We start from the raw sequence: 17,156 nt of genomic DNA, 5'->3' as shown, positions 1-17,156 counted from the left end.
TTTGTTTTGCGGATGCATGTCATATTGTCAATTAAAAACAGCAACACATGATATTTAAGTAATGTGCACATGTAACCTGTTTTCCGGGGTCAATTAAGATCATACCGTACATTAGAATTTGTTTATATTTTCATAAACTTTTTTTTTTTTTGGCTGAAAATGGAATTGTAACTGTCCTCCCTCTGATAGACTTCGTTACAAATTCTCAACAAGTAAGCATTTTTCCAGGCATTGGATTGTGTTATCTTGCTCTGCAGTTTTCCTCTCATTTTCCCCCCAGATTTTCGGTTTGACCTAAAACACCAATGATTGTTGGGTAGATTAAAACATTGCCATCATGTAACAAATCCAGCCACTTCCACAACAATAGGTATGACTTATGATCATAGTGGGGAAGAAACATTTGTGGGTAAAATATCCATTTAAATCCTGGTTTGCCTGGTGGTTGGTAATGGTAAGTATATTTTAGTCTAATATTGGTTGAGTAGGTCTAAATTAAATTTGGATTTAATCAATTAAAAATTTTCTATAAATTTTATTAAATTTATAAGTGAATCCCTGTACTTTAAAAATTAAAAGTTAACTAACATATATCCTTATAGTAATTTTTACATATACCTTTAGAATACATGCTAGCTAAACCTTTCAAATTTTGCAATAAAATCTATCCTTTAAAAGTTTGTAATTTAATCTTGTCCCTAAAAAGGAGGTAAAGAAAATTTCGATATCTCTATATTGATCATTAATTTAAACATTCTTGAAATAGGCAACAGGCAATTGCTGGATCTCTTCTATTCAAAATGAAAAATGATAGGGGAAAATTGAGTTAAAATACAATAGTTACATAATATATATATATATGTATACATAAATGAAACTAGATGTTGCAATGCACAATAACCTTAAGTGTAAGATATTATCAGGGTTAGAAATCAAAGCTTATTTCAACAAAATTATCCTCATCCAGCAGAGATAACTTTTACAGACTCCTGGATCATGAATCACAAGTTCATTGCCTTTGACAACTGAAAACAGTTGCATCATTTTACAACAATTCACATTGCAAATCATTTCGAAGTGGATTCGCCTTCCTTTGCAAGCAACGCCTGTAATAGCGTAATACCATAAAATCACATATGTCATATTTTGCAACCTCCTTCCCGAGCATAAAGAATTCGGATTAGAGAGATTACCGATTTGGTAGAAGTGATCCGCGAGCACTGGCTTTCCTTTTTCACTTTACTGCACTCCCCACACCAGCTGGAGCAATCGGTTTGATACCTTTTCACCTCTCTAAAGACAGAGCTACACAGAAATAATGCAACCATTAATTCAACAAAATGGAGAGTGACATACCTTTGAATTGACTAATCCATTCAAGCAAAAATTAAGGGTAATATAATAAAAATGCAAAACAGAATTTCAATATCGCAATCCAAATGAGTTGCTGGTAGACATGCATGCAACTTCTCATCTCAAACCAATGATGACAAGGGTGGGACTGTGATGTATGAAACACGAGCAAAGACTGGTGCTATTTGCTATTATAAAATTTTATTTTATTTGAAAAGAAAGAAATTACGGGACAAACCAAATTTGCATGGAGGCCAATCTATAAGCAAACAAACCTTCTGCACCACAGAAGTAGGTTGACACGATGGCCAGATGTTGTAGCTTTGGCACCACGGCGATGGCGACCTCGATGAAGCACAGCTCGTCCAGGTTTATGGGAATAGTCAAAGTACTCCTGCTTTCAAATAATGGACTCCATAAGAAAAGTGTACAACCACCTATGAAAAATAGCAACAAGCAATGGTCCATAAATCTCCTTAAAAATAGTACATTGTCACAATATGAACCCAAAATGAATAATTTCATCTGGATTCATCAGCACTATCAAAGCTAACATATGCCGGTATACATATAATGAAAAAAACAGAAATACATACAGCAAAAACACACATGAAGAGTATAAGTCTCTTTGCAATTTAATGCAAAATCCCCCTTTGTGTTAACCAAACCCACAGTTCATCAAGCTAACAGTCTCGCAGAAACTTAAAATGAGATTTGTTTCTTAAAATGCACTGCCCCTTTAGTGAAAGTAGATCCTTGCATACTCATGGTGAAATTGGAAAAAGAGAGAAGAAATTAAGCATAAAATCTTCCTAATACCACTAAGACTTACCTCTGTATAGGTTGATGTATTTACATGTTTCTCACATCTTGTGCCCTGAAAATACAATTCCCCTCCAGAAAATTCCTTGCCCAGGCAAACATTTAAGGTTACTTCTGAGTCATCGACATGAAAACCTGCGAAAGTACAAATGCAAGACTCTTTCTATTGAAACATCCAATGCAGATAAATTGGCTGCTATAGGAATAGGAATCCAAGCTTAGTTTGAATTTGGAATTTCTACAAAAGCATAAATTGGTTCATCGAAATTTTTATAACGGAAGAGATTAATAAATGATAACAGTAAGAATAAAATGTTTTAAGATACTAGCCTTCTTCAGTATAAACATCAAATATAATCCAGGTGACCTATGGAATTGCAAAAAAACAAAAAATAAATACTGATCAGGAGGTTCCCTTACCCATGTCAACAGCTTTATCTTTACCATATTCAACGACAAATCCATGATGAGAATCCAGCGATGATCCAATTTCGGGAAACAAGACTGTATAAAAATAAACAAAAGAAGTAATTGAACACATTTCTCTAGCACGAACCAAACAACGGAAATTGAAAAAGATTTTAAATAAAAAAATCAATAAGCAGGATAGTCATTTCTAAAGAACAAATTCCAACAAATCATCCTGACTATCAATCACAACGTTCACCTCGAGACAGTGGTCGAATAAAACCTTCCATAAGTTTCTCAAGCATTGGTCCAAAGCCAAAGTCATCAAGCACAACGCCATACTTATTCATGATATTGGGACGCATGATACGGAATTTTGTTTCAGCTACAAACTTCTCAACATTTTCAATCTGGACACCAAGACGAAGTTACATAACGTGTAAAAAATAAAAGAATACAATCAAGGATATGCATATATGCATTTGGATTGTCTTTTGAGAAAGTACCTTGTTTTAATAAACAATTCATTCAAAACCCCGCAAAATATTACTAGCTTATTGCTTTGTATATTAAAATTACTTTTTGGTAAACATGATTCTATCCAAACACCCTTAAAAATTTATAAAAGAATTTGTGTGTGTGTGTGTGTGAATGTTTTTTTCTTTTTGTTTTTTTTTTTTTTTTGGGGGGGGGGGGGGTTACACTTATATTTGGGAGGGGGAGGATGAAAAGAGTAATTTTTTCCTTTCAAGAAGTCAATCCAAGCGCACATTCTAATTTCTAGTATGGTATATATGACAGGTAGTGATGGTTAACATTGTAATGTACCTCAGAGAGGAATAACTCACAAATGCGTGGTTGTAGCATTTGAAATATAAAAATGCCTGGAGAAGGCTCGGATATTATCCTTCTAAAGCTTTGTTCTGTATTTTCATTAATTGCATTCAGAAATGCTGGGACAAAGAATGCCGTAGGATTCAGAGTATACAATTCTCGGAAACGAGGCTGCAAAATTGGGATAGAAAACCTGTCAGTCTTGCTAAAAATTACCACAAGAAAGGGACAGGGAGGTGGAAAGACAATTGTCATTACAGTACAGCACATCTACAATTAAAAAGGACAGAAGTTCTTTTGTATTACAAACTCCATCGAGCCTTAATCCTTGCAATTTTGATGTAAGTAATAATTTATTCAGTTATAGCATATTTGATTATCATGTTTATCGAAATCCTTTCCTTCAAAGATGGAGAAAATGCCTAATACACCGATGCCATACATTTAGTGGGATCAAGAGAAACTTTAACCTCATATTATGGCTACTAGAGTAACGAAAGACAAGATAGGAAGTAGGATTCTACAGTTAGCATATTCGCAATTCAGCCAAACTAGAGGTTCATTATAATAGGAAGTAGAATTTATTTTCAGATTCAAGCATCGTAATTTATTATACATTCTCAATTTAAAAAAAAATAATTTATGTGACATTCTTTCCTTCTTCCACTTCCGTCTCCAGAAATATTCATTTCAGGTTCAAAATCAACTCCAGGTCCACAAAAGCATACAAAAAGAACAGTAAAAGTTAAAAGTTCGGTTATCGCCGCATACCCGATAATTTGCTATTATCCTCAGTCTGTATGCTCTTAGCTTTTGTATCTGCCAATGAAAATTTAAACAGTCATGAAATTTTGTGGAAGACAAAGTAACAAAAGAAATAATAACCATAAAACTAAATGGTAATAACAATGATGTGATGATGCATTTTACAACTTAATTATAATTAGTACTATAGAATATAAAACTGCATGCATAAGATTGTCATGACTAATTGTCTATTCTGAGCACAGCAACTACCTAATATTTTATGAAAAACTATAGTAATGCATGTACGTTTTGATGTTTGAACCACAAACTTTCAACAGGGGCAAATATGTACGTTTTGATGTTTCAAACCACAAACGAAATTAACCGAAAAATAAAAAGCTTATACTTAAACAAAACAAAAACAAAAAAGAAAGAAAGAAAGAAGCACCATACTCTGGTCTGCTCTGCGCGGGGCATATACTTGGCTAGAATGTCGTGCATGAACTTGGCCTTGTGTTCGCGACGAACATTGAGCATGTTCGGCGGAAGGTACCTCTCCAGCGCGGTGAAAACCGCTGGGCAGTACTCCAATTGCAAGTCTTCGTACTCCTCCGCTTTGTGCTCCTTGTTCGGATTCAGCCTCAGCCTCAAGCTCGAAGAAACCAACGCCCTCGCAGGTGGATTCTCCGCCTTCGCCGCCGCGGAGCCGTTTGCGGCTGTCGCCGGGGACGGCGCCTCCGGGCGGTCGTTTTGTGACATTCTTCAAACCGCTGATTGTGGGAGCAATTGAATACGCCTCAGTTCGCACTTCACACCATGGAGATGCGAGAATCGGAGGGGTAAATTAGGGTTTTGTTGAATTGGATTTGGGGATTTAGGGTTTTATTATTAGTAGTATCTTCTTTTTCTTTCTGGTTGAATTACTGAAGAAATGAAGTTGGGGAGTTGGGAAATGGGAGTGAAGTTCGTTCGATGTTCGGTTTTGGTAAAGTGTTTTCAGAATTTGAGGGATGGTTTTAAGTTAACTTCGGATTTTGGTCTGAAGCATTTTTGGGTACGTGCAAGTTACGCTCCGGAAATATTGGTGGGTGTAATTAACTTTCCGAGTGTGCCCAACAGTGTAAGAGCAACTCCTTTCGTTTAATTTCGTTTTGAATTATACAAAAATATCATATTACTAATTAATATTTGAAAAAACATATATCATAAATTTATTATTTTAATATTTAGTCTTAGTTTATTTAAATTTTATATTATTTTTAATTATTTTATTAAAATAATTATACAAATAACAAAATTTTATTAGTTAATTTTATTAGGATGGGACAATTTTTTTTAAATAAGACTAATTTTATTTCATTTATTAGTAGACATGTCCCTGCTATGTACGAAAACAAAATAACAGAAAAATAAGAATGCTAATGTATACTATAAACTAACCACTCAAAATGAAGAGCACAATTGTCACAAAAAAAAATGAATAGCACAATTAAGTCCGAACTCATTTTTTTGACATTTAAATTATTTTCTATGCTATTAATATAATAATCAATTTTAGATCCATACACACTTATAATGGCTCTTGGTTGGGTGGTTGTGCTGGTTCTTTATCACTTGTTACTATTTTTTGAAGCGAGCTTTTTTTAATTTGGAGAGGGCTAATTCTAGCATGGAAAGCTGGGTTTAGAGAAATCACTTGCAAGACGGACTGTTTGGATGCTTTTATCCTTGTTAATGATAGAAACAACTAAGTGCAAAGTTCTGATAATGATTTAGTGACTAAAATCAAAGAGGTCTTAAGCTAGAATTGGAGAACAGAAATCAATCTAATTCAAAGAGATGTCAACCAAATTGCTAATGCTTTGGCTAAATATTTAGTGTATTTTCTTTTGTTTATTCTTATTCTTTAACACACGAAAAAAATCCATACCCACATCGGATATATCCATAGATATCGAATACTCGTTTTAAGAAAGGGAAGTTCTATGGTGTGGATGGGCAAAAAAACCACACCTGTGGATACTATGTGGCAAGCTTCATATGTTAACACGTTTTGCTTGGGCATAGTGAGAAGTTTAGTTGATGGGACAGTTGGTCAGGGAGAGGCAGTGGGTTTGCAGCGATACTGCACACTGCAACAAAGTTAATAAGTTTAATTAGATGTTAATTTTTTTGGTATGTTGGGACTATTGGGCAAGTTTAATTTTTCTTCTGTCTATGTGGCCAGGAGTGGGTTTTGGGCTTGGATCATATTTTTTTATTTGCAAGTGTGCATAACAAAATTTCTTCTTGATAAAAGTTAGAGAAAGATAACATTAAAAAGGAAGTGGGCTATAATTATTTTTAGACTTGTCTGGGTTAACCGATTTTTTAATTTGCAAGGATTGTGGCTAAGCTTATTTAACTGCTGTTTTGTTAGGGTGTTCCCATAATATGTGACATATGTTACTAATAAGACAGTAAATAAGTATTTAAGACAAGAAATAATTAAACTTGTCTTAAATAATTATGCTGTACAAATAATTACTTACAAATATGTGACATATGTTTTGTTATGCTGCACAAATAATTACTTACAACACACTAATAAAATAGAACTTTTACAAAATAATAAAAAAATTATTTCTTGTCTTAAATACTTATTTACTGTCTTATTAGTAACATATGTCACATATTATGAGAACACCCTAACAAAACAGCAGTTAAATAAGCTTAGCCACAATCCTTGCAAATTAAAAAATCGGTTAACCCAGACAAGTCCAAAAATAATTATAGCCCACTTCCTTTTTAATGTTATCTTTCTCTAACTTTTATCAAAGAGAAATTTTGTTCTACACACTTGCAAATAAAAAAATATGATCCAAGCCCAAAACCCACTCCTGGCCACATAGACAGAAAAAAATTAAACTTACCCAATAATTCCAACATACCAAAAAAATTAACATCTAATTAAACTTATTAACTTTGTTGCAGTGTGCAGTACCGCTACAAACCCACTGCCTCTCCCTGACCAACTGTCCCATCAACTAAACTTCTCACTATGCCCAAGCAAAACGTGTTAACATATGAAGCTTGCCACATAATATCCACAGGTGTGGTTTTTTTTGCCCATCCACACCATAGAACTTTCCTTTAAGAAATAGTAGATGGTACTACTCATTATACAGGTGTTTTGTTACTTATTTTTTTTCAGCATGTGCTGAAGAGATGTGACTGTTGACAGACATCAACGCGTGTAAAAATTGTTCCATTAAATGATGCAGCTGCTGCATTACGTTCAGATGTTGCAGGTCTTGTCGGCTGTTTGGTTCTTAATTATGTGAAATTAGTGGTCATGATTAAGCTTTTGGGCTTTTTTGGTGTTGACTCGCAAGTTTTGGTAAATGAATGGGTTTGGGTTGTTAATGAACCTTATGAGTCCATGGAATAACATAAAAAAAGAAGTTGAGTTTAATGAAAGTGTTATTTGGCTTAGGAAATAATAATAATAATAATAACAACAACTTAGGAGCAAATTACAAGTTAAAACCACTTGAAAAAAATTTAAATAAAATAAAACAAGTCAAAATCCAAATTTTTAATTTTTTTTTCTAAAGTTAAGAGTGAAATTTGAACTTACAACTTTTAGATGAGTATAAAAAAACTATACTATTTAAACTATAGTTCATTGGTGAAAACATAAAATTTAAACTTTCATTAAACATAGCCAAATATGTTTATCCTATAATTTATTAGATTAATGATTATGATAAATAATATTTTTTAATTTATATTTTTTTTGAAATTTTTTATTTATATTAAATAGGCATAACTGATTTCTCTAGGGTTAAAATTTTATTTTTATTAGGTGATTGGAAATTAACCCATTCAATTATTTGTGTGTATTAAATTTGTGGTTTTCATTTGTTTAATTTTATTTTTATTTTTTTAAGTGGTTTTAACTTGTAATTTGCTGCTAAGTAATTATTATTATTATTATTATTATTATTATTATTATTATTATTATTATTATTATTATTATTATTTTTTTTTTTTTTTTTTTTTTACGATATTTCTCAATCTGATCGGCCAAAATTAATCTGTTGCGGATCTGAGCTTCATTTAAAGGCCTACCGTTGAATAATAGATTGCTGAATGCACAAAATGAGGTTCGAATTCCTGATTATTATTTAAGCGGACTAGTTATTATTATTATTTTCTTGGATCTTTGTTTTAATTTTTTATATATAAAAAAAATTATTAATTTGATTATTGGATTAAAGATTTTGATGATATTTCATAGTTATTTAGATTGAGGCTAAAAAATTAATGACAGTAATGGTGGAAAGCAATGTTGGTAGTGGTGTTGCAGTGATAAGAATAAATATGATATTTAGTTAAGATCAATGTGTCTTGTACATCATTACCAAATATAACAAAAAAATTTGTGTATTTTGTGTCTATGTATTTTGTGTCTATGTCTTAGTGTGTATTTGTGTCTCAAAGACACTATCCAAACACTGCCTTAAAGCACACGGATGAAGCATGTTAGACCCAACATATTAATCATTGTCTTAAACTTTTACATCTTCAAAATATTTTTCACTAAAGTAATTACTTTACCCATAACATATCAAATCTAAGAGTCAATCTATAACTTTTTTAAAAGCAATTTTATCACAAACAACTTATTAAACCACTTACCTAATTTCAAACCAATTAACATCGGCTACTCTTTTTAGTTACGCTTTGTAATTACTTTATCTACAAATTCCTACTAATATTATAGTCAAATATGTAAATTAAACATATCACAAATACCACACCATAAAATAATTTGTATTTTTTTTATGCAATTTCACTGACCACATTATTCTGTTGATTTCATCACAAAAATTCTACATTTTTTTACGAATGAAAACATTTCTGCATTTAAAATAAACTCTTAGAAAACTATTTGTTATTCTCCATTTATTAACACAGTGGGCTATTTCGATCCACAGCAAAAACAAAACTTCTTCTCTAGGTTCTAATTTTTTGAGGCTCACACTAAAACCCATCTAAAATTGTTCTTTATGGCCCAGAAAAACTCTTTTTTTCGAAGCTATCAAAATACACTCTATCTTACAAGTGCTTTACAAGGCCCAAAAGGTAAATTCAAAAATCATGCCACGTAGAGCCCGACTCGGTTGTAGAAGGAATCTTTTACATGAAAGATTCTTTCACAGTAACGCGACACATATTTTTTACAGCTATAGAAGGAATTTTTTTCTATATCGTAGCATTCATTTTTATTGTAATATGGAGACGATAAAGAGGAGCCAAGTCAACCAATAATGTGATCATGAAATCACTTACCCTACAACTTTAAGTTAATAAAAAAAGGGTAAAAAACCTTAATAAGCCAAGACAAGAATCATGTAACGTAAATACGCCAAAGCGAAAATCGTTTCAGCAATAAGCCAAATCATATTTTTATATAATTCGAATTCCATTTCTACATAATTCGAACCAGCTTGGTTCAAATTATACACAAACACATGCATACACATAATTCGAACCAGCTTGGTTCGAATTACACACAAACACACACACATAATTCGAACCAGTTTGGTTCGAATTACACACAAACACACGCACACACTAATTCGAACCAGCTTGGTTCGAATTACACACAGTAATTCATGGTATAATTCGAATTATGCTGTTAAAAAATTAATAATTTATTTAAAAAAATTTATTAAAAAAATTAATAATTTAAAAATTAAAAAATATATATTTTTATTTCATACGTTAAAAAAAGCTAACAAAATATTTAATTACGAGACTTCTTTAAAATATTAATGAACTATCAATTCGAATTCCATACAATACTTTTCTGTCCATTTTTAATAGTTCATGAATATTTTTTAATAAATTTTTTTAATAATTTTTTTTAAATTATAGTACAAAAAATATTTTATCCTATGCAAAACAATTTAAAAAAAATGGCTTAAAAAATGTTAGGAGTACTATAAAAATTTGTAATGTTATAATAACTTAGGTAAATACATGCATGTACTCAAATTTTAAATAAAATACTCTACATAGTCAATAATAATTTAGAAATGAAAGAAAATATTTTATTCCATACAAAATAATTAAAAAATATATTTTATTCTATACAAAATAATTTTAAAAAATGGTTTAAAAGATGTTATGAGTACTATAAAAGTTTGTAATATTCTAGTGATTTAGGTAAATACATGATAAAAATATTTTTTTTTTAATTTCTAAATTATTAGTGACTATGTGGAGTATTTCTTTAATGTCCTAAGTCATTAGGACATTACAAATTTTTATAGTACTTCTAACATCTTTTAAGCCATTTTTTAAATTATTTTGCATAGAATAAAATATTTTTTTGTGGTATAATTTAAATAAATTTATTAAAAAATATTCATGATAATTTTTTAATAAAATTATTTAAATTATATGATGAGATATTACATGATTCGAATTACGCATAGGGAAGTTCGAATTACTCTGATTCAAATGATATGGTGAGCAATTTGAATTCTATACAATACTCTTCTGCCCATTCTTGAGAGCTCATGAATATTTTTAAATTATAGATAAAAAAATAATCAGATAAATATAGATAAATAATTATGTATCTAATAATGTTTAAATTACTAGTTTAGCAAATTCATTGCATTTTTAGTGAGAATGATCAGATATAACTGGTAAGTTCTGAAAGTCTTTTAATTGTATTTGTTGTGTGTGAACGCATGTAAATTTTTTAAAAGAAAGTATATCTGGATGAAATTAATTTTTGGTTAGTTAACATTAGCTAATTTTAAAGTTTAGCTTTATAATTTAGTATTTAAGTTTAAATATTTATAATTTAGAATTTAAAATAATTAAAATAATAATTAAAAAATTGACTGATATTAATAAAAAAAAGTTAATTAACTATACTTTTTACCAATGCCTATTTTATAGCTACTTATTATATCTACTCAACGTTGAAATCTAACTAATACAAAAAATAACTTTGAATAAAAGGTAAAAACTAATAAATTTACGAATACATCTCATCACTCTCTCTAAATTACACTATTACTTATAATTGATCAAAATTCTTTAAACAATACTTTGCCCCATTGAAAAATTTGTCATCTTTTTTATTCATTGGTGATTCTCTATGGGCTATATTATTTCAGTTATTCCCAAAATATAAAGTAACCCTTCCGAAATAGAAACCTAATTATTCTTCTGTTTGTTAGAAAAATCGAATTGAGTTGACTAAGTTAAAAATCACATTAGTTTTCGATTAGATTAAATTTTACCAATTTAAAGTAATGGAATAATGAAGTGTAAGAGACACACTTCCATGTGACTAGGGCAAAATAATTCAGCATGTTCTGTTTTGCTTAATTAATTAATAATAAGGATATATTAAAATGAAGGATATCACAACCAACTTCTAAAATGATAATAATTGAAAGAAAGAAATAGAACATGATAAAAATAAATCGTACATTTATTTAATTTCTTGCAACTACTAACATATAATAAGCTGAAAACACCTAGTAAATAATAATTATTATCATCATTAATTATATTAATATCTTAATCAGTATAATTTGTCACATGATGGAACAATTATTGGGAGATGGATCAGAATTATTATGTTGGTTGCATTTGTTATCATCATTCTCCTTTAATTCATGGACACTCACAAGGTTTACACATTTAAACTTCTTCCTAAGAATCCTAACCAAACACACCGCATCAACTTTTCCAGTCACCACCAAAATGTCTCTATCATCACCTTCCAATGCCAATGAGCTTACACCTGAATAATAAGTAATTATTGAATTGAAATCATAGCATTAATTAATTACTTGATAGTTGATACAAAATACGTGGTTACCTTTTTCTTGAGAAGCAAGCTTGAGTGCCTTGCTTCTGCATTTGTCACAATCCAATTGCATCTTTATGGTTATTTTTTGCTGCACAAGAATAAATATATTTATAGTTAGTTTCACATGCATGTCATCACTTATCACACTTCCTTCCTATCATATAATGTTATAACCACATATATATAGCTAGCTAGCTACTACAAAATTAGAAGCTTTATCTGCAAATTTAAAGTTTAATTAAAGTGGTCCTGCACACTTTATTCAAAGCCAAGTAGTTATAATTAAAGCATTATTAATTACAAGTATACTAATTATTAAATGTCAAATTGATTTATTTTTAATTTTTATGAATTTAACTAATATGTGCTCTAAAGACATATTTTAACAATTTTGTTATATATTACTTTTCTCAAAAATTTAAACTAATAAAAGGAGACAACATAAATGGTTATATCTCTAATAATTTTAAATTAAAAAAAGACAAAGTTTAAGTTTTCAATAATACATTTGTTGTTTATTTATTAAAGTAGAAAAAATAAAAAATTTTTATTAATAATTACCTTAGACACAAGTTAACTAAATTCTAATTTTATTTAAAAAAATTGTATCTGGATAATAAAAGAGTTTTCTTTAATAATTTTTTTAATAGTAATTAAACTTTTAAATACATATTTTTTTTAAATAAAATTTCAATGACAATAAATACACGGATTTTATTGAATTCTACAAAACCCTTTTTTTTTTTTACTTTTAACGAGTATTGTTAAAGTAATATTTAACAAAACCCATTAAAAATATAGGTGTTTATTAATGTTTAACTCACTCAAAGGATAAAAAAGATATGAGATTATGTCATATATACTAGAATACAAAAGTGGTAAAAGTAGATGCTAATATGATAAACTAGAAATTGAATATTCAAAACAATATCTCTCTTTATAAAATCAATACTAGGCAAAACCAAAGTTATTTTTTTAATCTCTCTCCAAAGACAATGTTCCCTTATTATAATCATCTAATTGATTTTAATTAATTAATATGTAATACGTAGGATTAAAAATATAATAACGACGACAAAATGATCCTATACCAATAAATTGTTTCAAAGGGTTGGATTTTATGTATAACCCTAAAATTGAAACTGCTATAACGATTAATTTATTAATGAAATAAAAAATTTGCTTATAAATTATTGCAGGTTTAATTTATTTGTAGGTTTTACGAAATAAAAATGTAAAATTTATATCCTTAAAAAACGGTATACACTTGTTAAGGAAGTTAGAAATATCGCTCATAAATCATTGTAAGTGTATGAATTTTATAAACAAAATGTAAAATCCTATCACCTATAGCAATTTATGTAAATTAAAAAATGCAAAATATGCATACAAATTCGGTTTGAGATAATTTAGTAGCTGAATATTTTTTTAATTATATTTATGTATGTGAAAATAATTTATATGTATATAATATATAATGTCATATGAGATGTTACCTTCATGATTGGAGACAAAATGGGTAGCTTTATGTAGTGTTGTTGAAACCTATCGGTGAAACAAGCCTTTCTTATTGGTTTTTCATGTAAAACTTTAGAATGAGGTGCTTATTTACTTTCTGCCTCTCTCTTTATATATATAGTGGAGTGTATAGTAGTAGTTTCTTAATATCTTAATTATTTCATTTTTTAAGAATTTATAAAGTAAATATTCATATATATATATATATTTTCTCCTCTTGATAGTGTAACTGTAAATAAAGTAAAAATAATTGAAATAATGCATCAAGCTGAATTGGTAAACTCTTTTGATGGGCCCAAAGAGAGTGAGATGTTATAATAAAATCTTCTACGAACCATACAAAGAAAGATTTAAGAGAAATTTGGTCTCAAGGAATGTCACATTTAGAGTAACGCGTGTAAAACTGCAACTAGGCTAACCGTTTTTTTTTTTTTTTGAGAAAAACAGAACAAATTAAAGCATAAGTATGTAGCTAAATGTTTATGTAAAATATCTTGCATTTAATGTCTTAGTTCTACCTATTCCACATATCCTCTTTTCTAACTAGTAGCATCTTTAAGTTTGCCATGCAATGATGCAATATTTTTAGGAATTTTCAATGCCCAAAAGCCACCTCCAATCACTCCTAATATCCCACTTGCAATTTTGATTCAAAATTCGCTTGTAACAACCTTCACTTGTTGAATAAACTTTTGGTAGTTGAGACCTATTTCTCCTCTTGGTCAAGAGCTTACTTCAGTGGCCCAATATTATTGGGCATGGAAATTACTACTAATGTTTAGTTTGGTAAACCTTTTACTTTTTAAAAGTAGTTTATAAAAGTTAATTTTAAAATATGACTTTTTAAAAGTTGTAGTATTTATGTTTAATAAATCAAATCAAAAATAGCTTTTAATAAACACAAACAACATCAATTATGTTTGGTAAAATAGCTTTTAAAATTTAAAAATACTATAATAGACATAAATGTAAGTATTAAATTTAAAAATTAATTAATATATGAGGTTATATTAGACTTTAAAATTTTAAAAAGTACAAGCCAATTTTAAAAAGTTCTATCTTAGGTGCTTTTAAAAGTACTTCGATCTTTTAAAAACTGCAAGTACAAGCACATGATCTTTTTAATTTACTAAATACAAAATGAGGAGTTTGAGCTTTTAAAAAGTTCAAATACTTTTTTAAAAAACTTTACCAAATCAAGCCTAAGAGTGAATATACTACTAAGGAGCCAATGATTATAGCAAAAAAGAATCATTTGTATTAAAGAAGTCATTTGTATTTACAATATTCAAAACAAGACCTGAAGATAGGATTAGAAAGACACATTAATGTTTTTGCAAACATATATATAGGACAGGAACGGACCCACGTTTGTTTGTGTGGGGTCAGTTGCCCCCATTAAGTTTATAGAAAAAAATTGCCCTCATTGTTATAGTAAATATATATGTATATAGATAATTGCCTTTATTGTTATAATTCATTTGTCTCCTATACTTTAAAAAAAATTGTGTAAGAAAAAATTGTTATTAAATATTAATACAATGATAAAAATTATTATATCATATATATTTAAAACAAATAATAACAAAAATAATAATAATTTAATTAGCTAATTATCTAAAGTCAAATATAACTTTTTAAATATAAATGAGATTATTAGTATTTAGTAGTTTATATATATTAGTTACTTATTTATTTTTATTATTTAATTTAATTTAATTTAATTTTGGTCTTACTCTTACATATAATAATTATTTTTGTCGAAAACTTTTTACCATAAATATTAAAAAATGTCAATTTTGTAATTAAATACTAACAAATTATTTGAATATTTGCATAATATAAAAAGAGATATTATCTTATCTATACTTATATACAAAGAGAATTATAATTGTTTGATTTAAATTTTTATTTTTCTCTCATTTTTTTATCTCTCACACAATTTTGATAAAAATTTAAAATTAGTTAATTCGAATTATATTTCTCATAGATTCTTTAATTATTGAACTATAATATCTTTTGTTTTACATAAAAAATAATCAATAAAAATATAATTTGACAAATATGAAATAGCATTGGTATTAATAATAAATGTATCACGCAATAATGTGCCAAAATATTGAAATGAGAAAAAAATATATAAATTAATATGTTTTTTAATGTGTTAATTATATTCATTAAAATTTTGATTAACTAATATACTCCAAAATTTAAATATCTAAATATATTGATATTATTTTTGCCCCCACTATTATAATTTTCTAGGTCCGTCACTGTAATAGAATGTGTTCTTCAAATTCGAAGCTTCACTTATATATTGTCTCAATGGTGTTTATATATAAGCCTTGAAAAAGAGTTGAATCAAGGTGTTTTAAGACTTTTTAGATGAATTTGCTTTCATTTTTTTCCGTTGTGAGATGAATTTTTTTTACAACAATTCTTACCATACTTGATAATTGGGCTTTTCATTTATCAAATTTGGGCATACAAGACTAATAAGTACATCTATGAAGTACGAATATTTTTCTAATTTGTCGTGTCTATATGTCGTAAACATTTTAGATATCACATTTATTGATATTTGTTTGACACGCATATTTTTTATGTTTAACCGTGTTATACTAAAAAATTCTATTTTGGATATTATTGGAGACACCTAGGCTGCGTTTGTTTTTAAGAATAGGACAGGACAAGACACTGAGAACAGGACAAGACAAGACACTGATGGACAGAGACACAAAATTTTGTGTTCTTGTATTCTGTTTGGTGATAAACTAGAACAAATTAAGAAAATTCAATTTATTCTCATATTTTTCATTCAAAAAATTTGAGATGAAAAATATAACAATAAAAAATATAATTATGAAAATTTAACAAGAATAATGAAAGAAAAAATAAAAAATAAATTGTGTCCCTCGTTAGTGTCTCCGTGTCCTTCCTGTCAGGATGGACACAAAATACACTAACAAGGGACACAACTTATTTTTTATTTTTTCTTTTATTATTTTTGTTAATTTTTCATAATTATATTTTTTATTATTATATTTTTCATCTCAAATTTTTTGAATGGAAAAAAATAAGAATAAATTGGATTTTCATAATTTGTTCTAGTTTATTGCCAAACAGAATACAATAATACAAAATTTTGTGTCTCTGTCCATCAATGTCTTATCCTGTTCTGTTCTTAGTGTCTTGTCTTGTCCTGTTCTTGAAACAAACGCAGTCTAAATATCATTACGTATCAGTGTGTCTAGTCTTATTTTTTATATGTATTTTTTAAATGAGTTTAGAAATAATATATATTATTAATTATTGAAACCAAAATATTTTAATAACAATAAAATATCAAAATATCATTATAATATATTAAAAAAATACTTTATATTTATATATATGTTGTATCCCAATACTTTATAAAAATTTAAATTATGTATCTATATATTCCATATCATATTATATTCTATATTCGTATCAAGATTCGTAATAGACTACATCAAATAAGGCTGAGTTTGGACTAATCCAACTAGTCTTTTGTCGTCATAAGATATATATATATTTCCAAACTCAGGAGTCTTATTTATGGGTC

The 17,156-nt window shown here is 28.3% G+C and overlaps 1 protein-coding gene across 2 annotated transcripts; it reads right to left on the bottom strand.

The window, feature by feature from the left end:
• Positions 1 to 753: 753 nt before the first annotated feature.
• Positions 754 to 5,302, bottom strand: LOC107644245 (2-oxoglutarate and iron-dependent oxygenase domain-containing protein CP2). 2 transcript variants are annotated; one of them, XR_002347320.2, is made up of 9 exons: positions 4,618 to 5,258; positions 4,189 to 4,236; positions 3,412 to 3,588; positions 2,843 to 2,993; positions 2,596 to 2,679; positions 2,186 to 2,310; positions 1,629 to 1,790; positions 1,194 to 1,305; positions 754 to 1,106 (listed from the first exon to the last, which is right to left on the bottom strand). XR_002347320.2 is itself a non-coding variant. In XM_016348058.3 (9 exons), the coding sequence occupies exons 1-9, from the start codon at positions 4,921 to 4,923 to the stop codon at positions 1,068 to 1,070; spliced, it is 1,161 nt and encodes a 386-aa protein (XP_016203544.1). In that variant the 5' UTR covers positions 4,924 to 5,302; the 3' UTR covers positions 754 to 1,067. The 2 variants fall into 2 exon arrangements, 1 of the variants encoding a protein (XP_016203544.1); XM_016348058.3 differs by having other exon boundaries at positions 1,629 to 1,747; positions 4,618 to 5,302.
• Between the last annotated feature and the right edge of the window lie 11,854 nt (positions 5,303 to 17,156).

The sequence above is a fragment of the Arachis ipaensis genome, chromosome B5, assembly GCF_059453495.1.
Source record: "Arachis ipaensis isolate K30076 ecotype BB chromosome B5, ASM5945349v1, whole genome shotgun sequence".
NCBI lineage: Eukaryota > Viridiplantae > Streptophyta > Magnoliopsida > Fabales > Fabaceae > Arachis > Arachis ipaensis.
This window is presented reverse-complemented; position numbering and strand designations above follow the sequence as displayed.